Here is a 17,671-nt window from a genome sequence, read left to right on the forward strand (position 1 = left end):
GTTCTCAGACTTTCAAACACAATGTGTTTATCCAGAACAAGCAGGCGTATGTTTTTTCCAACATTTCTTGTATATGGCCTGTATTGTCAGGAAATGTATAAACAACACTCTGCCTCTGCTTTGTACAGTATGGGTTGTGGATGACCCGCATCATCGGGAGAAGAATAATTAGCTTTCTACCTCTTTGAACATCATGGGCCCTGTACGACCCGCGCTGTCGGTTAAGGAATAGTCACGTAGGGCACTCTTTAATATGTATGGGTCCTCCACGACCCGTATCGTCGTGAGTGTTATAATCAAATTAACACCTTAATTACCTAATGACCACTTCACCTAGATTAGCGTCCTCATGTGTGCATGTGCACAACCAGGTGATCAACAATTACATAAAGTTTCATTGATTTCTGTTCAGTAGTTTAGGAGAAATCTTTGATTTATTGTGTCTCTGGGTCCTGGAGGACCCACAGTCAAAGGTAAAGGTTAAACAATAAGGACAGGCATGTGGCTTTCTCCTGTATGTGTCAACATGTGGGTCTTCAAATCCCCTTTCCGAGCAAATTTCATTTTGCAATCAGGACAGGCATGTGGCTTTTTTCCTGTATGTGTCAACATGTGGGAGTTCAAATTCCCTTTCCGAGCACATTTCTTTGAACAAAGAGGACACGCATGTGGCTTTTCTCCTGAATGTGTCAACATGTGGCTCTTCAAATCCTCTTTCCGAGCAAATTTCTTTGAACAATGAGGACACGCATGTGGCTTTTCTCCTGTATGTGTCAACATGTGGCTCTTCAAATCCTCTTTCCGAGCAAATTTCTTTGAACAATGAGGACACGCATGTGGCTTTTCTCCTGTATGTGTCAACATGTGGCTCTTCAAATCCTCTTTCCGAGCAAATTTCTTTGAACAATGAGGACAGGCATGCGGCTTTTCTCCTGTATGTGTCAACATGTGGGTCTTCAAATGCCCTTTCTGAGAAAACTTCTTTGAACAATGAGGACAGGCATGTGGATTTTCTCCTGTGTGTGTCAACATGTGGGAGTTCAAACTCCCTTTCTGAGCAAATTTCTTTGAACAATGAGGACACGCATGTGGCTTTTCTCCTGTATGTGTCAACATGTGGGTCTTCAATTTTTTTTTCCGAGCAAATTTCTTTGAACAACGAGGACAGGCGTGTGGCTTTTCTCCTGTATGTGTCAACATGTGGGTCTTCAAATCCTCTTTCCGAGCAAACTTCTTTGAACATAGAGGACAGGCATGTGGCTTTTCTCCTGTATGTGTCAACATGTGGGTCTTCAAATTTTTTTTCCAAGCAAATTTCTTTGAACAACGAGGACAGGCGTGTGGCTTTTCTCCTGTATGTGTCAACATGTGGGTCTTCAAATCCTCTTTCCGAGCAAATTTCTTTGAACAATGAGGACAGGCATGTGGCTGTTCAGTTGTATGTGTTAACATGTGTTTGTTTACACCCCCATTTTGACCAAATATTGTTGTACATTTAAGGCAGGCATGTGGTCTTTCTCTTGTCAACATGTGATTGTTTACTTGACGCTTTGAATCATGTATAACTGCACTCATGGAACAGACAGATTGTCGTTTCTTACTGCATGGGAGTGCACATCTTGTCAAATTGTTCTTCAAACCAGGAAATTCATCTTTACCACTGTGTTCCACACTCTCAACTTCCACTTGACAGTACCAGCCTGCAGACAGAGGACAAAATGCTGTTTGCGTTACACAGTCACGTGCAATGTCTGGTTTCCTGTCCTCTTCAACTTCCACACCACCACAAAGAAAACTCTCACCATGCGCATACACATTTGTTGCAGGGATGTCTTCAGCCGCTGAAATGCTGGTCTCAGTCACAGCTGGGAGTGCCTCAGTCTTGAAGTCCTGCCCCGCATTGCATGTACACTCCTCTTTGCACTTGTCGGAGACCTCCATCACTGGCCTTGCTCCACCCTCCCCCACACCGTCTTTTTCACGCTTGATATCATTTGAACATGTACCCCAATCTTGTTCTGAAAATGAAGCTGTGTCTGCAATGGTTCCAAAATCAATTGGGATTTCTGCTGCCCCTTGTTTCTGCCTAATAACTTCACTGTAAGCACTGGACAATGTTGGTATTTCAAGTGCCTCTTGTTTCAGCCAAACAACGTCCCTGTAAGCACTGGATGATGTTGGTATTTCAGCTGCCTCTTGTTTCAGCCAAACAACGTCGCTGTGAGCACTGAACGATGTTGGTATTTCAGCTGCCTCTTGTTTCAGCCAAACAACGTTGCTGTCAGCACTGGACGATGTTGGTATTTCTGATGTACGCTCCATCTGCACGTTGACTGTTTTGTCTGTCTTAAAATCTTCACCTGCTGGTGCTGTAACAGAAAATTCAAAAATCTTGTGTAAGTCTCCTGATAAAAATGTTTACATAGCTTTTCTGAAGGAGTGTTTACTTCGTGCTGCACGCAAAAATTGAGCGACTTCCTTGCCGCGTGGATTGACGAAGCTGTTTTGTCCTGGTGAAAACACTGCAGTGCGTGCAGTTATATTCTGTGGGTTCGACAGATTTACTAAATGTTGTAATTTCGCCTTGCAAAATTAAGACCTGATTTTCCAAATTTTGTTAAGATCTGATTTTCCAGATTCTTGGAGGTCTTAAAAGGGGGTTTCACTGTAGCAGAAAGAAGCAGCAAATACTGAACAGGTTTTATATGTCAAGAAAACAAACAATCAATTTTCTTCCAAAACAGTCAGTTTTCTTTGCCTGTCTTGTTTAAAGCCCCACTCCGCCTCACAGAATGAGTAAAGCTTTTCACACAAAAGTCATAGAAACCAGAAGAAACAAAGCTTTTCACACAAAAGTCATAGAAACCCGAAGAAATAAAGCTTTTCACACAAAAGTCATAGAAACCAGAAGAAATAAAGCTTTTCACAAAAAAGTCGTAGAAACCCGAAGAAATACAGCTTTTCACACAAAAGTCATAGAAACCCAAAGAAACAAAGCTTTTCACACAAAAGTCATAGAAACCCGAATAAACAAAGTTTTTCACACAAAAGTCATAGAAACCCGAAGAAACAAAGCTTTTCACACAAAAGTCATAGAAACCCGAAGAAACAAAGCTTTTCACACAAAAGTCATAGAAACCCGAAGAAACAAAGCTTTTCACAAAAAAAGTCATAGAAACCAGACGAAACACATTTATATAAGGCCTTCAACACCATTTTATGACGCATACAGGTCTCTTGCGTGGCTTTCTTTCTTTCTTTATTTGGTGTTTAACGTCGTTTTCAACCATTCAAGGTTATATCGCGACGGTCTTGCGTGGCTAATTAGCACATATGTAAACCATACAGGCGCTTCAATAGTTTATTCTAGGCTACCGCAGTTGTTCGCGTATTGTGTGCAACTGCAATCAGTGACGTCAAGTCGACTCTAGTCAAATATTACCTTTGGCTTCGAAAAAACGGCAGCAATTTTCTAAATCTCAGTACAGCAGAAGGAATCTGGCGTTATTGTAGGAGTTTCGCAGGTGTAAAGGGGAACAACTCCATGTGGGGCATAGTCTCCCTCACGTATGTAGGATAAAATCTGTTCTACTGTATAGCCACTACATCTTATACGAGGTATGATCTAAACAAAATGATCAAATGTGATTTTCGCAGAGACCGTTTGGCGTATCTGGCCCAAATTACAGCAGTCATTAAAACTACTCTCCTCCAATATCGATGCAGAGTCACAAGTGTCTAAGCCAATCAGAAGAGGACTTAAGGTGGCCTTATTTGGGGTTGCTTTTCAGCTCTGATTTGACGGCTTTTTTGTAGGTCCTGGGTGCAGTGAAACTTGTTGGCAAAACGTCTGATGTTCAAAGAGGGTACTATGTTCAGCAATCTCAAGGGGTGTACTCAGGTCTGAAGACAGTGTGAGGCAAAAATAAGATCATTTGGTCTTTTAAGAATGGAGTTATGGCCCTTCTTTTGTGGAGACTGACATTTTCATGAAGAAGAAGGGCAGTGTGGGTTTCGCAGTTTGGTCGCTGACTGCCAAACTCGTGAATAAGTTTGGATAAAATGGTTTCTGCATAGTATGTGACAATGACTGTGCAGTTAGTAGCAATAAAAAGATCGACAGCAACGGGACCTTCGTGGTCGAAGTGTGAGTTTAGAGGGAGCGGTCAGCGACCATAAACTCTATTTAAACGAGACAGATATGCAGCAAAAGGAGGGGGGGGGGAGGTGTCAGTAGAGGTAATGCAGGAGGAAGTGATAGCAGAGTCCCGTGGGAACAATGCGGGGAATAGAAGAGGGTTGGAGGGCAGGGGGGAGGTGATGAGTGAAGGAGAGCAGTCTGGAATGAAACAATGGTAACAGATAAGGGAGTCCGAGAGAGAGCGAGAGAGAGCGAGGACCGAAGTCATTAGTAGCAGCGCAGCGGCCAGCAAGCAAGTTCAGCGATTTTCAGTTCTGCAAAAGTATCCCCCTGCCACTGGATCGTGGCAAATGCTAAAATAATGGCAAAACTCATGAACACCGTGGACTTCGACCACGAAGCTTACCTCTGTTATACAGAGATGGTGGGCGAGCTCGGCGCAAGATTCTCCTGGCAGTCGGTGCTCCTTTACGATGACGAGTACAGGAAGCGCCAGTCTACCAGCGGGTTTGCTTGGGGAACCCCCAACCCCCACCTGTCCACAGTGATTCTCTGTGAGCGTGCCCAACAAGTTCCTGGCAACAAAAGCGGCAAGGCCACGACGGTAAGCGGCGGTATTCGACGACCTGTGGGACCCAGTGGGAAGGAGGTGTGCCTGCAGTACACAAACAAAGGCACATGCCTCTACGGGTCCCGCTGCAGGTTCGAACACGTGTGTGACACGTGTGGAAAGGAGCACCCCGGCAAAGACCACCAGGCGACAGCAAACACCAGTGCCTAGGATACAGCGCAGCGAACTGACAACACAACGGTAGGCCCCACCTATTCCAGCCCGTTCCCTCAATTAGATCCTCATGACTGTGCGTTTTTGGGAAATCATGCATCTATTAGTGCAAAATCTCAAATGTGGCACTCAGTGCTAGAGGGCGATTGTGACAGAGAATTTTTGTTGGACGGTATACAGCACGGTTTTCGGGTAACAGAAAAACATAAAACATGTGTGTTAGCAGCAGAACAAAGCAATCATAAATCAGCGTACGATCATCGCGACGTGGTAGAACAAGAACTGTTAGATCAAATAGCAAAAGGAAATTATATAGTGGCAAGTAAGAAGCCAACGGTCGTAAGCGCACTAGCCGCGATCCCCAAAGAAGATGGTAGCGTTAGGCTAATTCATGATGCCAGCAAACCAACAGGTAGGGCAATGAACGATTACTCCATCCCTGAGTCAGTGAAGTTTCAAACAGTCTCTGATGCGTGCGCCTTAGCGAAGACAGATTATTGGTGTGCTAAAGTCGACTTGCAGTCCGCATATCGCTCAGTGTGCATCAGTCCGGATGATTATTGTGTAACGGGACTCAAGTGGCATTTCAAAGGTAAAAACAGACCGACTTATTTGTTTGACAGTCGACTTCCATTTGGTAGCAATGTAGGACCGTCACATTTTCATAGACTTTCACAGTCAATTCGCAGGTGCATGGCCAGGAGAGGCATGCCTGGTGTGTTAGCATACATAGATGATTTTCTTTTAGTAGCAGCAACAAAAGAGGAGTGCAACGACATGTTATTTTCTTTGATTAGATTATTGAGGGAACTAGGCTTCAACATTAGCTGGAAGAAGGTGGTGGGGCCCACCCAACGTATCACATTTCTTGGAGTCGACATCGACACGCGGAACAACACTCTGTCACTTGGAAGTGACAAACTGCAGCAACTGCGGCGGCGACTACTGCAATTTCGAGGAAAGAAGCGCGCGACAAAAACTCAGCTTCAAAGCATCGCGGGTTCTCTTAATTGGGCCTGTCAAGCTGTCAGAGGAGGAAAATTCTTTCTGCGGCGGATACTGGACACAATAAAACCCCTTCAGCAGCAGCGGCACAAAGCAAAGCTTTCTAGCGAATTCCAGAAAGATGTGCAATGGTGGCTTTCTTTTATGCATGTATTTAATGGAACAGTGTATTATTCCCACAATGCAAAACAGCATGTCCATGTGGACGCATGTAATGTTGCAGCAGGTGCCTTTTGGCAGGGCGACTGGCAGTACACCTATTTTAAAAAAGACATGCCGGCAGCGAACAATTTACACATAAACTTTAAAGAAGTATGTGCTGTGTTACAAGCTGTGACACGATGGGCACCGATGTGGTGCGGACAAGAAGTGATTGTGCATACTGATAGCACTGTGACAAAATCAATTATCAATAAAGGCAGATCTACTAATAAGTATGTCAACAGCTTACTTCGGAAAATGGCATGGGAATGTGCTAAAGTAAACTGTAGCATTGCGGCGGTGCATGTAGCCGGTTGTGTAAACATTATGGCTGACACTATTTCACGTCTTCACGAGCCTAGGCGGCGCGAAGAGTTAGTGCGGCTGTTGACTTTCTGGCACCGGGGGAGGCCCCCCAACGTGAACCTGTGTGATCATATGTCTGACCAAGCCCTTGTGTTCCTTCTTTCCAGATGAAGGATGCGAATAATGTTTATGTAAACATTGTAAACAAGACATTGTGTTTTTGGGCGGCGTGTTTGGTGTTTTTTCTTTGTGGAGTTCTCCAAAAAATCGAACTTGTTCCAGGACAACGGGAATCTTGATCCCGATAAGCAGCTTACACGAGATCGCGTGGTGATTTTGGAGACGGACAGTGTGTCAATAACTTTTCAATGGAGTAAGACAATTCAGCGTAAAGAACGCTCCGTGGAAACTAAAGCTTCCTGCAATTCCTTCACATCCTTTATGCCCAGTGTCCGCAGTGACTGATATGTTTCATGTTTTGGGACCGATGGGCCCCAAGGCGCAGGTTTTTTTCCGATCAAAGGATCTGATTTCAATAAGAAACTGCGTGTAACTGCTGCTGTTGCTGGAGGGGATTTTCTCCAGTCACAGTTTCTGGCGGGGCGGCGCCGCGGGGGCGTTGAGTTGTGGCGTGCCGGGTGAAATCGTCAAGGTGATGGGGGACTGGAAAAGCACTGCTTACTTAGGTTACTTAGATCAGCTGCCGCCCAAGGTGATTGACTCGTATAGATTGCATATAGTCCGCAAAACACCTTCAACTATTACAACATAACAATCCTAACTAAATATTACCACTTCTTGAATTGGGCGGAATAACGAGTGTTAATTACTTCCTATTTGGGATTTATCTCTGTACAATGTTATCTTTCATGGTCATTGTCAGATGGTATTTTTCTCTGAAGTAAACTGCCCTCGTTACTTGGCCCAAATCAAATAAACCTTTCGGCTACGTATGTTGGTACGGAAGCGTGAGTGTGTGTGTGTGTGTGTGTGTGTGTGTGTGTGTGTGTGTGTGTGTGTGTGTGTGTGTGTGTGTGTGCGCATGCGTGCGTGCGCGTGTGTGTGTGTTTCTGTGTGTCTGCGCGCGCGCGTGTGACGGTGTCTGTATGCGTGTGTGTATTAGCCAGTGACAGTTGCCTAGTGTTCTACAATTGCAGCTAGGGGGGGGGGGGGGGGGGAAGCATTAGTGAGTAGTTTAAGTGTGAGTTTAGAGGGAGCGGTCAGCGACCATAAACTCTATTTAAACGAGACAGATATGCAGCAAAAGGAGGGGGGGGGAGGTGTCAGTAGAGGTAATGCAGGAGGAAGTGATAGCAGAGTCCCGTGGGAACAATGCGGGGAATAGAAGAGGGTTGGAGGGCAGGGGGGAGGTGATGAGTGAAGGAGAGCAGTCTGGAATGAAACAATGGTAACAGATAAGGGAGTCCGAGAGAGAGCGAGAGAGAGCGAGGACCGAAGTCATTAGTAGCAGCGCAGCGGCCAGCAAGCAAGTTCAGCGATTTTCAGTTCTGCAAACCCCCCATCCACCCCCTGGCATCCACCTATTAGTTTTGTTGACGGTTCGCTGAGTGCATTGTGTACCCCCTTTTGGAGATGATTGCATTTGCATCATTTGAATCAATTTCCTGCATAGTATAACTATAATCAAAATGAGGGCTATATGTATGTGTTAATTAGTAATTGATGTTTTGTTGAATTCATTGTCATTTTGTTTTTATGAATTGATATGTATGTAAACATTTGTTTCTTTTGTGTGTGTGTGTGTGGATTTATCTCTGTACAATGTTATCTTTCATGGTCATTGTCAGATGGTATTTTTCTCTGAAGTAAACTGCCCTCGTTACTTGGCCCAAATCAAATAAACCTTTCGGCTACGTATGTTGGTACGGAAGCGTGAGTGTGTGTGTGTGTGTGTGTGTGTGTGTGTGTGTGTGTGTGTGTGTGTGTGTGTGTGTGTGTGCGCGTGCGTGCGTGCGTGCGTGTGGGTGTGTGTGTGTGTCTGCGCGCGCGCGTGTGACGGTGTCTGTATGCGTGTGTGTATTAGCCAGTGACAGTTGCCTAGTGTTCTACAATTGCAGCTGGGGGGGGGGGGGGGGGGAAGCATTAGTGAGTAGTTTAAGGCGAATAGCCCTGTTTCTGCTTTAAAAACATCGCTTACAAATTTGATGCATCTCGTCGTTTTGGTCTAGACACGCTTTGTTTCTATGTTTTCTGGCAGTAAAGCAGAAGGAAACCAAAGTCTCATAATCAGTGATTGCAGTAATAACAAATTTGGGTCTACTGGGTTCACAACGGTTGAGCAAATCGCGTGCGAGAGGACCCTGATGCTCCTTCCGTTCCCCTGTCAGCTAATGAGGCACCCATTTTGCGGCAAGCTTTTGAAGCGGAAGATCATTGAGTAGAACTCTCTGGATTGTTATATATGAAAGTTGATGTTTTGCCCTTTATACCCGCATGTACACTTTTTAATCTTAGTTCTTAAAGTTTGACACAGCAGCTACATTATTCTCGTTTAAAGCACTCTTCCGCAGTCTTTTTGGCTTGTCAGAGTTATTCCCCTTTTCCCCAGTTTCAAATTCCCTTTTCTTTTGTCAGATTGTCGAATATGGAACAGATTTGATTTATGTAACATTCTTCAGCTTTGTTGACATTTTCGTTTTACCATTACCCAGCTACACTCTTCAAAGAAATGAAGATTTTCATGGTGCTTGACAAAAGACCCCGTTTTGAAGCACAACCCAAAAGTGACGTATTTTAAAACCTCGTCATTTATGACGTAGTAACCAAATGACGTTGTCTTTTGGAGGTATACCAGTTAAATGTTTGGCCTGTCAAATGATGATCAGTGGCCTGAGACTTGTATAATCGTGGTTTGATCATTTTGTTTGGATCATACCTCGTAAAAGCGCTTTGAACTTCGGATAAGGCGCTATATAAATAAAGAGAATAAAAAAATAAAAAATAAAAAGCAATCTGTTCTACTGTATTGCCACTACGTCTTATAAAAGCAATCTGTTCTACTGTATATCCACTACGTCTTATAAAAGCAATCTGTTCTACTGTATAGCCACTACGTCTTACAAAAGCAATCTGCTGAATATGGCAGGGGAATTATTGGCCTATTCACTTATAATTCAGTCGATCGTATGTTTCAACATAAACTGCCTTATCGATGTTACGTTTACAATGAGCTGCACACAAAGGCAGAATTTTTTTTCTCAGCGATGTACTGCTGTATACAAATCTTCACTTACCATAAACTATTTTGTCTACAAGCTTGCTCTCTCTGCTTTTTCTTCAAAAGACAAAATTCTCTTTTCATAGGTTTTGTCAACACTAACAGTAACACACCTAAAAGATGTTACTTTAACAATTAAAAGCTAGCATTTTTTCAGCAAGGCACATTGTATATTGAGGATGTTGCATTTGTTGTTTTAGTGTTAGAGAGGTTTGGTTAACCTTACCGTATGGCTCTGGTTCCGTCATGTGCCAGTACTGCGGTGTCTCTTCTGCGACATCAATCTCTATCTTGATGTCAGACAGAATTGCTGTGTCTCCTTCCTCCATGCTGCAGTGAGAAGCTTCTGCATGTACCTGTCTGGTCACTAATGAAGGCCTTGATGGTTCCCCACTGTTCATGGCGTTACTGTAGAAAAAGAACAAAAAATGTGGTACATGTACAGTGGAGTCCGGGTACAACGAATCTCAAGGGAGATACATTTTAGTTCGTTATATATCAGTAATTCGCTGCAGAGTTTTCAACCCTAAATGGCCTCAAGACAAGTTTTCCCACTCACCTTCAAATGATCGTCCCATCGATCTTTCCTTGGAGAGTACAATCTATTTTTATCTATGCCTATACAATTTTGCCAGGAAAGACTCTTTTGTCAATCGTGGGATCTTTAACGTGCACACCCCAATGTAGTGTACACAAAGGGACCTCGGTTTTTCGTCTCATCCCAAAGACTACCCCGCCATTCAGGCAGCATACGCCGATTTCGGGGGAAGCATGCTGGGTATTTTCGTGTTTCTATAACCCACCGAACTCTGACATGGATGGGTAACATGAATAACACCGAATTCCAATTGTCGCCAAACGTCGAATTGCTCCATGGTCGCCTAATGACGAATTGCCAAATGTCGCCTAATGTCGAATTGCCAATTGTCGCCTAACCTAGAATGCCAAATGTTGCCTAATGTCGAAATGCCAATTGTTGCCTAAGACCGAATTCCCATTGTCGCCTAACATAGAATGCCAAATGTCGCCTAATGTCGAATTGCCAATTGTCGCATAAGACCGAATTCCCATTGTCGCCTAACATAGAATGCCAAATGTCGCCTAATGTTGAATTGCCAATTGTTGCCTAACACCGAATTCCCATTGTCGCCTAACATAGAATGCCAAATGTCGCCTAATGTCGAAGTGCCAAATGGTGCCTAACACCGAATTACCTTTTTACATTTAGTCAACATAGAGGGGGAATCGAGACGAGGTTCGTGGTGTATGTGTGTGTGTCTGTCTGTGCGTGTGTGTGTAGAGCGATTCAGACCAAACTACTGGACCGATCTTTATGAAATTTGACATGAGAGTTCCTGGGAATGATATCCCCGGACGTTTTTTTTCATTTTTTCGATAAATACTTTTGATGACGTCATATCCGCTTTTTGTAAACGTTGAGGCGGCACTGTCACTCCCTCATTTTTCAATCAAATTGATTGACATTTTTGTAAAGCAATCTTCGACGAAGGCCGGACTTCGGTATTGCATTTCAGCTTGGTGGCTTAAAAGTTAATTAATGACTTTGGTCATTAAAAATCTGAAAATTGTAATAATTTTTTTTATATAAAACGATCCAAATTTACGTTCTTCTTATTCTACATCATTTCTTGATTCCAAAAACATATAAATACGGAGCTGATTGTGTCAAATATTTTTTTTAAACAACTGGTGTGGCCCTTCTAGACTTTTGGTGAACCGCGAGAAAACATTGTTTTGAACAACTTCTACAAAATTTTAATATTGTCGCAGTGATCCGAAATGGGGGCCCTATGAGGATTTCCGCTCAACTTGGCGTTCTTTTCCTTATTTTGCGTTCTGTTCTTGGCAATATGTTTGTCTCTCTCTCTCTCACTCTCTCTCTCTCTCTCTCTCTCTCTCTCTCTCTCTCTCTCTCTCTCTCATTCTATGTTAGGCGCCATTTGACAATTCGACATTAGGCGACATTTGGAATTCGGTGTTAGGCAACAATTAGCAATTCGACATTAGGCGACATTTGGAATTCTATGTTAGGCGACAATGGGAATTCGGTGTTAGGCGCCATTTGGCAATTCGACATTAGGCGACATTTGGCATTCTATGTTAGGCGACAATGGGAATTCGGTGTTAGGCAACAATTGGCAATTCGACATTAGGCGACATTTGGAATTCTATGTTAGGCGACAATGGGAATTCCGTGTTAGGCGCCATTTGGCAATTCGACATTAGGCGACATTTGGCTAAAGAACAAATTCTAAGTTAGGCGACAAATGGAATTCGGTCTCAGGCGACAATGGCAATTCGGCGTTATTCCGCGTTCCCACATGGATTACAGGATCTTTTCCGTGCGCACTTGGTCTTGTATTTGCGTTTACACACGAAGGGGGATAAGGCACTAGCAGGTCTGCACATAAGTTGACCTGGGAGATCGAAAAAATCTCCACCCTTAACCCACCAGGCAGCCGCGGCCGGGATTCGAACTCACGACTTTCCGATTAAGAGGCCGACGTCTTACCATCCCGCCACTGCGCCCGTCATTTTATATGTCAAGAAAACAATCAATTTTCTTCCAAAACAGTCAGTTTTCTTTGCCTGTCTTGTTTAAAGCCCCACTCCGCCTTACAGGAGGTTTACAGACTGAGTAAAGATTTTCACAAAAAAGTCATAGAAACCCGAAGAAACAAAGCTTTCCACACAAAAAGTCATAGAAACCGACTCTGGGTGGCCGAGTGGTAAACGCACTTGCCTCGGAAGCGAGAGGTTGCGAGTTCGACCCTGGGTCAAGGCGTTAGCAATTTTCTGCCCCCTTTCGAACCTAGGTGGTGGGTTTAAGTGCTAGTCTTTCGGATGAGACGAAAAACCGAGGTCCCTTCGTGTACACTACATTGGGGTGTGCACGTTAAAGATCCCACGATTGACAAAAGGGTCTTTCCTGGCAAAATTGTATAGGCATAGATAAAAATGTCCACCAAATACCCGTCGTAACCCGTGTGACTTGGAATAAAGGCTGTGAGAGGTGAATGCTCGCCCTAATAGGCTTGAGGTTTGCTGGCCGATGTGAATGCGTGATATATTGTGTAAAAAATTCCATCTCACACGGCAGAAATTAATATGTAAAACGCTTAGAGAACTTCAAGCGCTATATAAATCTCCCCATGGCCTTCAACACCATTTTATGCTGCATACAGGTCTCTTGCATGGCTAATTAGCACATATGTAAACCATACAGGCGCTTCAATAGTTTATTCTAGGCTACTGCAGTCGTTAGCGTATTGTGTGCAACTGCAATCAGTGACGTCAAGTCGGCTCTAGTCAAATATTACCTTTGGCTTCGAAAACACGGCAGCAATTTTCTAAATCTCAGTACAGCAGAAGGAATCTGGCGTTATTGTAGGAGTTTGGCATGTGGGGCATAGTCTCCCTCACGTATGTAGGATAAAATCTGTTCTACTCCATAGCTACTACGTCTTATACGTACAAGGTATGATCCAAACAAAATGATCAAATGTGATTTTTGCAGAGACCGTTTGGCGTATCTGGCCCAAATTACAGCAGTCATTAAAACTACTCTTCTCCGATATCGATGCAGAGTCACAAGTGTCTAAGCCAATCAGAAGAGGACTTAAGGTGGCCTTATTTGATGTTGCTTTTCAGCTCTGATTTGACGGCTTTTTTGTAGGTCCTGGGTGCAGTGAAACTTGTTCGCAAAACGTCTGATGTTCAAGCGCTTAGAGAACTTCAAGCAAACCTCAAGCCTATTAGGGCGAGCATTCACCTCTCACAGCCTTTATTCCAAGTCACACGGGTATTTGGTGGACATTTTTATCTATGCCTATACAATTTTGCCTGGAAATCTCAAGGGGTGTACTCAGGTCTGAAGACAGTGTGAGGCAAAAATAAGATCATTTGGTCTTTTAGGAATGGAGTTACGGCCCTTCTTTCGTGGAGACTGACATTTTCATGAAGAAGAAGGGCAGTCTGGGTTTCGCAGTTTGGTCGCTGACTGCCAAACTCGTGAATAAGTTTGGGTAAAATGGTTTCTGCATAGTATGTGACAATGACTGTGCTGTTAGTAGCAATACAAAAATCGACAGCAACGGGACCTTCGTGGTCGAAAAATACAGCGAATAGCCCTGTTTCTGCTTTAAAAACGTCGCTTACAAATTTGATGCATCTCGTCATTTTGGTCTAGACACACTTTGTTTCTGTGTTTTCTGGCACTAAAGTAGAAGGAAACCAAAGTCTCATAATCAGTGATTACAGTAATAACAAATTTGGGTCTACTGGGTTCACAACGGTTGAGCAGATCGCGTGCGAGAGGACCCTGATGCTCCTTCCGTTCCCCTGTCAACTAATGAGGCACCCATTTTGCGGCAAGCTTTTGAAGCGGAAGATCATTGAGTAGAACTCTCTGGATTGTTCCATATATATGAAAGTTGATGTTTTGCTCTTTATACCTGCATGTACACTTTTTAATCTTAGTTCTAAAATGTTGACACAGCAGCTACATTATTTTCGTTTAAAGCACTCTTCGGAAATCTTTTTGGGTTGTCAGAGTTATTCCCCATTTCCCCAGTTTTAAATTCCCTTTTCTTTTGTCAGATTGTCTAATATGGAACAGCTTTGATTCATGTAAAATTCTTCAGCTTTGTAGACATTTTCGTTTTACCATTACCGAGCTACACTCTTCAAAGAGGTGAAGATTTTCACGGTGCTTGACAAAAGACCCCGTTTTGAAGCACAACCCAAAAGTGACGTATTTTAAAACCTCGTCATTTATGACGTAGTAACCAAATAACGTTGTCTTCTGAAGGTATACCAGTTAAATGTTTGGCCTTTCAAATGATGATCAGTGGCCTGAGACTTGTATAATCAGGGTTTGATCCTTTTGTTTGGACCATACCTCGTAATAGCAATCTGTTCTACTGTATATCCACTACGTCTTATAAAAGCAATCTGTTCTACTGTATATCCACTACGTCTTATAAAAGCAATCTGTTCTACTGTATATCCACTACGTCTTATAAAAGCAATCTGTTCTACTGTATATCCACTACGTCTTATAAAAGCAATCTGTTCTACTGTATATCCACTATGTCTTATAAAAGCAATCTGTTCTACTGTATATCCACTACGTCTTATAAAAGCAATCTGTTCTACTGTATAGCCACTACGTCTTACAAAAGCAATCTGTTTGCTGAATATGGCAGGGGAATTATTGGCCTATTCACTTATATTCAGTCGATCGTATGTTTCAACATAAACTGCCTTATCGATGTTACGTTTACAATGACTTTTGACTTATTCCTGTAGACTCCCTGTGGAGCATAGGGCCGCAATCGATGTTACGTTTACAATGAGCTGCACACAAAGGCAGATTTTTTTTCTCAGCGATGTACTGCTGTATACAAAGCTTCACTTACCGTAAACTATTTTGTCTACAAGCTTGCTCTCTCTGCTTTTTCTTCGAAAGACAAAATTACATAGGTTTTGTTAACACTAACAGTAACAGTAACACACCTAAAAGATGTCACTTTAACGACCGGCACGGTTGGCCTGGTGGTAAGGCGTCCGCCCCGTGATCAGGAGGTCGTGGGTTCGAACCCCGGCCGGGTCATACCTAAGACTTTAAAATTGGCAATCTAGTGGCTGCTCCGCCTGGCGTCTGGCATTATGGGGTTAGTGCTAGGACTGGTTGGTCCAGTGTCAGAATAATGTGACTGGGGGAGACATGAAGCCTGTGCTGCGACTTCTGTCTTGTGTGTGGCGCACGTTCTATGTCAAAGCAGCACCGCCCTGATATGGCCCTTCGTGGTCGGCTGGGCGTTAAGCAAACAAACAAACAAAGTCACTTTAACAATTAAAAGCTAGCATTTTTTCAGCAAGGCACATTGTATATTGAGGATGTTGCATTTGTTGTTTTAGTGTCAGGGGCAGACGAAAAAAAATTAAAAAAATTTGGGAAACTGATTCTATGACAATATCTAGGTTCAAATGGCACCAGATGGCACCATTTTGCTTCTTTAGGCCAAATAATTATTTGCTCCGGGGGGGGGGAGGGGGCACATGCCCCCGGACCCCCCTAGCACATTCAGGCGCTTCGCGCCCATCACATTCACTTTCGATTCAAAGTGCACCCCCCCCCCTTACAAAGCAACTGATCCGCACCTGAGTGTGTTCCAAACTGCCGTGCAGCAACAGTTTTTGTGTGTGTTACTTTATGTTTTTTCAGGGATGGGACTCTCTGCAGCAACAGTTTTTGTGTGTGTTACTTTATGTTTTTTCAGGGTTGGGACTCTCTTGTGATGAAAAGAGAGGAAATCACTTTTTTCTTGGGGGGTTCGATTTTTTTTTTTAAATGGTAAATTAAAATCTGTGCAATCTGGTGCATTCTGAAAGTAAAATCGTACTTGTTTGGATCAGGTAAAAAAAAAATTCTCCTCGCTCCTCCCCCCCCCCCCCCCCCAAAAAAAAAAAACACACCCACACACAAAAACAAACAAACCCAAAACAACCTCAACCACACAAACAAACCACTTTCACACAACAAGGGTAACATTGTAATGGTGCATATTTACGTAATGAACCATGTATCCATAATCCAATACTGGCAATAGTATGATCTAAGTGACGCCCTAATGCATTGAAGCTCAAACTTACTGTTAGTTATCAGGAGTTTTCAGTCAGCACAATTTACTCTCAAGCCCAGTGTTCTGTTCCATCTTCACTTCTCTCCATATCATTCAGTCAACAAGTTATAGATACTGTGATGAATTCTCCAATAAGTTCTTTATCAACCTTCTCCCCTGTCCAATCCCATCTCCACTTGTTTTTCAAACTTTCATCCAATGTTAAATGTCTTTGCGGTGCGCCATTTTGTTTCGCAAACCGGAAAAGGCAAAGGCGAAGACTGTACCAAATACGATTCCGAACTGTTTGAGAAATAAATGCCGTTTGAGAACAAAATCGTTAAATATCATTTGACGCGGACAAATAGATTACTCCAGCGGAATTCGTAAGTTGTGTCCACGGAAATCCGCGGATTCGCGGAAGAGTCCCACCCCTGTCTTTTGTTATTATGTGTATGTCCCAAGCGTACTTTGATATGTGTACAATGAATCGACAATGAATGGCGTCGTCGGAATGACAATCTGCGGTCGGGTCACTTTGTGCTCCGGACTACCCCGGACAGGGGCGGATCAGTTGCTTTGTAAGGGGGGTGCACTTTGAATCGAAAGTGAATGTGATGGGCGCGAAGCGCCTGAATTTGCTAGGGGGGGGGGGGGGTTCGGGGGCATCCCCCCCCCCTCCCCGGAAAAATGTTTGCTCCAAAGAAGCAAAATGGTGCCATCTGGTGCCATTTGAACTTGGAAATGGTCATAGAATCAGCTTTCCCAATTCACAATTTCCACTTTTACATTTAGTCAAGTTTTGACTAAATGTTTTAACGTAGAGGGGGGAATCGAGACGAGGGTCGTGGTGTATGTGCGTGCGTGCGTGTGTGTGTGTCAGTGAGTGTGTCTGTGTGTGTGTGTAGAGCGATTCAGACTAAACTACTGGACGGATCTTTATGAAATTTGACATGAGAGTTCCTGGGTATGAAATCCCCATACCTTTTTTTCATTTTTTTGATAAATGTCTTTGATGACGTCATATCCGGCTTTTCGTGAAAGTTGAGGCTGCACTGTCACGCTCTCATTTTTCAACCAAATTGGTTGAAATTTTGGTCAAGTAATCTTCGACGAAGCCCGGATTTCGGTATTGCATTTCAGCTTGGTGGCTTAAAAATTAATTAATGACTTTGGTCATTAAAAATCTGAAAATTGTAAAAAAAAAATTAAAATTTATAAAACGATCCAAATTTACGTTCATATTATTCTCCATCATTTTCTGATTCCAAAAACATATAAATATGTTATATTTGGATTAAAAACAAGCTCTGAAAATTAAATATATAAAAATTATTATCAAAATTAAA

At 43.1% G+C, this 17,671-nt stretch overlaps 1 protein-coding gene across 1 annotated transcript in view; it reads right to left on the minus strand.

The window, feature by feature from the left end:
* Positions 1 to 16,864, minus strand: part of LOC138954243 (zinc finger protein 431-like) — an 18,838-nt gene extending 1,974 nt beyond the window's left edge. The window contains exons 1-3 of the mRNA XM_070326132.1: positions 16,354 to 16,864; positions 9,902 to 10,083; positions 1 to 2,369 (exon numbers count right to left, since the gene is read on the minus strand). The exon at positions 1 to 2,369 is cut by the window's left edge and continues 200 nt beyond it. Of these exons, the coding sequence (XP_070182233.1) occupies positions 481 to 2,369; positions 9,902 to 10,076 (2,064 nt within the window). The 5' untranslated portion in view covers positions 10,077 to 10,083; positions 16,354 to 16,864 and the 3' untranslated portion in view covers positions 1 to 480. The remainder of the gene's footprint in view (positions 2,370 to 9,901; positions 10,084 to 16,353) is intronic.
* Between the last annotated feature and the right edge of the window lie 807 nt (positions 16,865 to 17,671).

Source organism: Littorina saxatilis, unplaced genomic scaffold (genome assembly GCF_037325665.1).
Source record: "Littorina saxatilis isolate snail1 unplaced genomic scaffold, US_GU_Lsax_2.0 scaffold_940, whole genome shotgun sequence".
NCBI lineage: Eukaryota > Metazoa > Mollusca > Gastropoda > Littorinimorpha > Littorinidae > Littorina > Littorina saxatilis.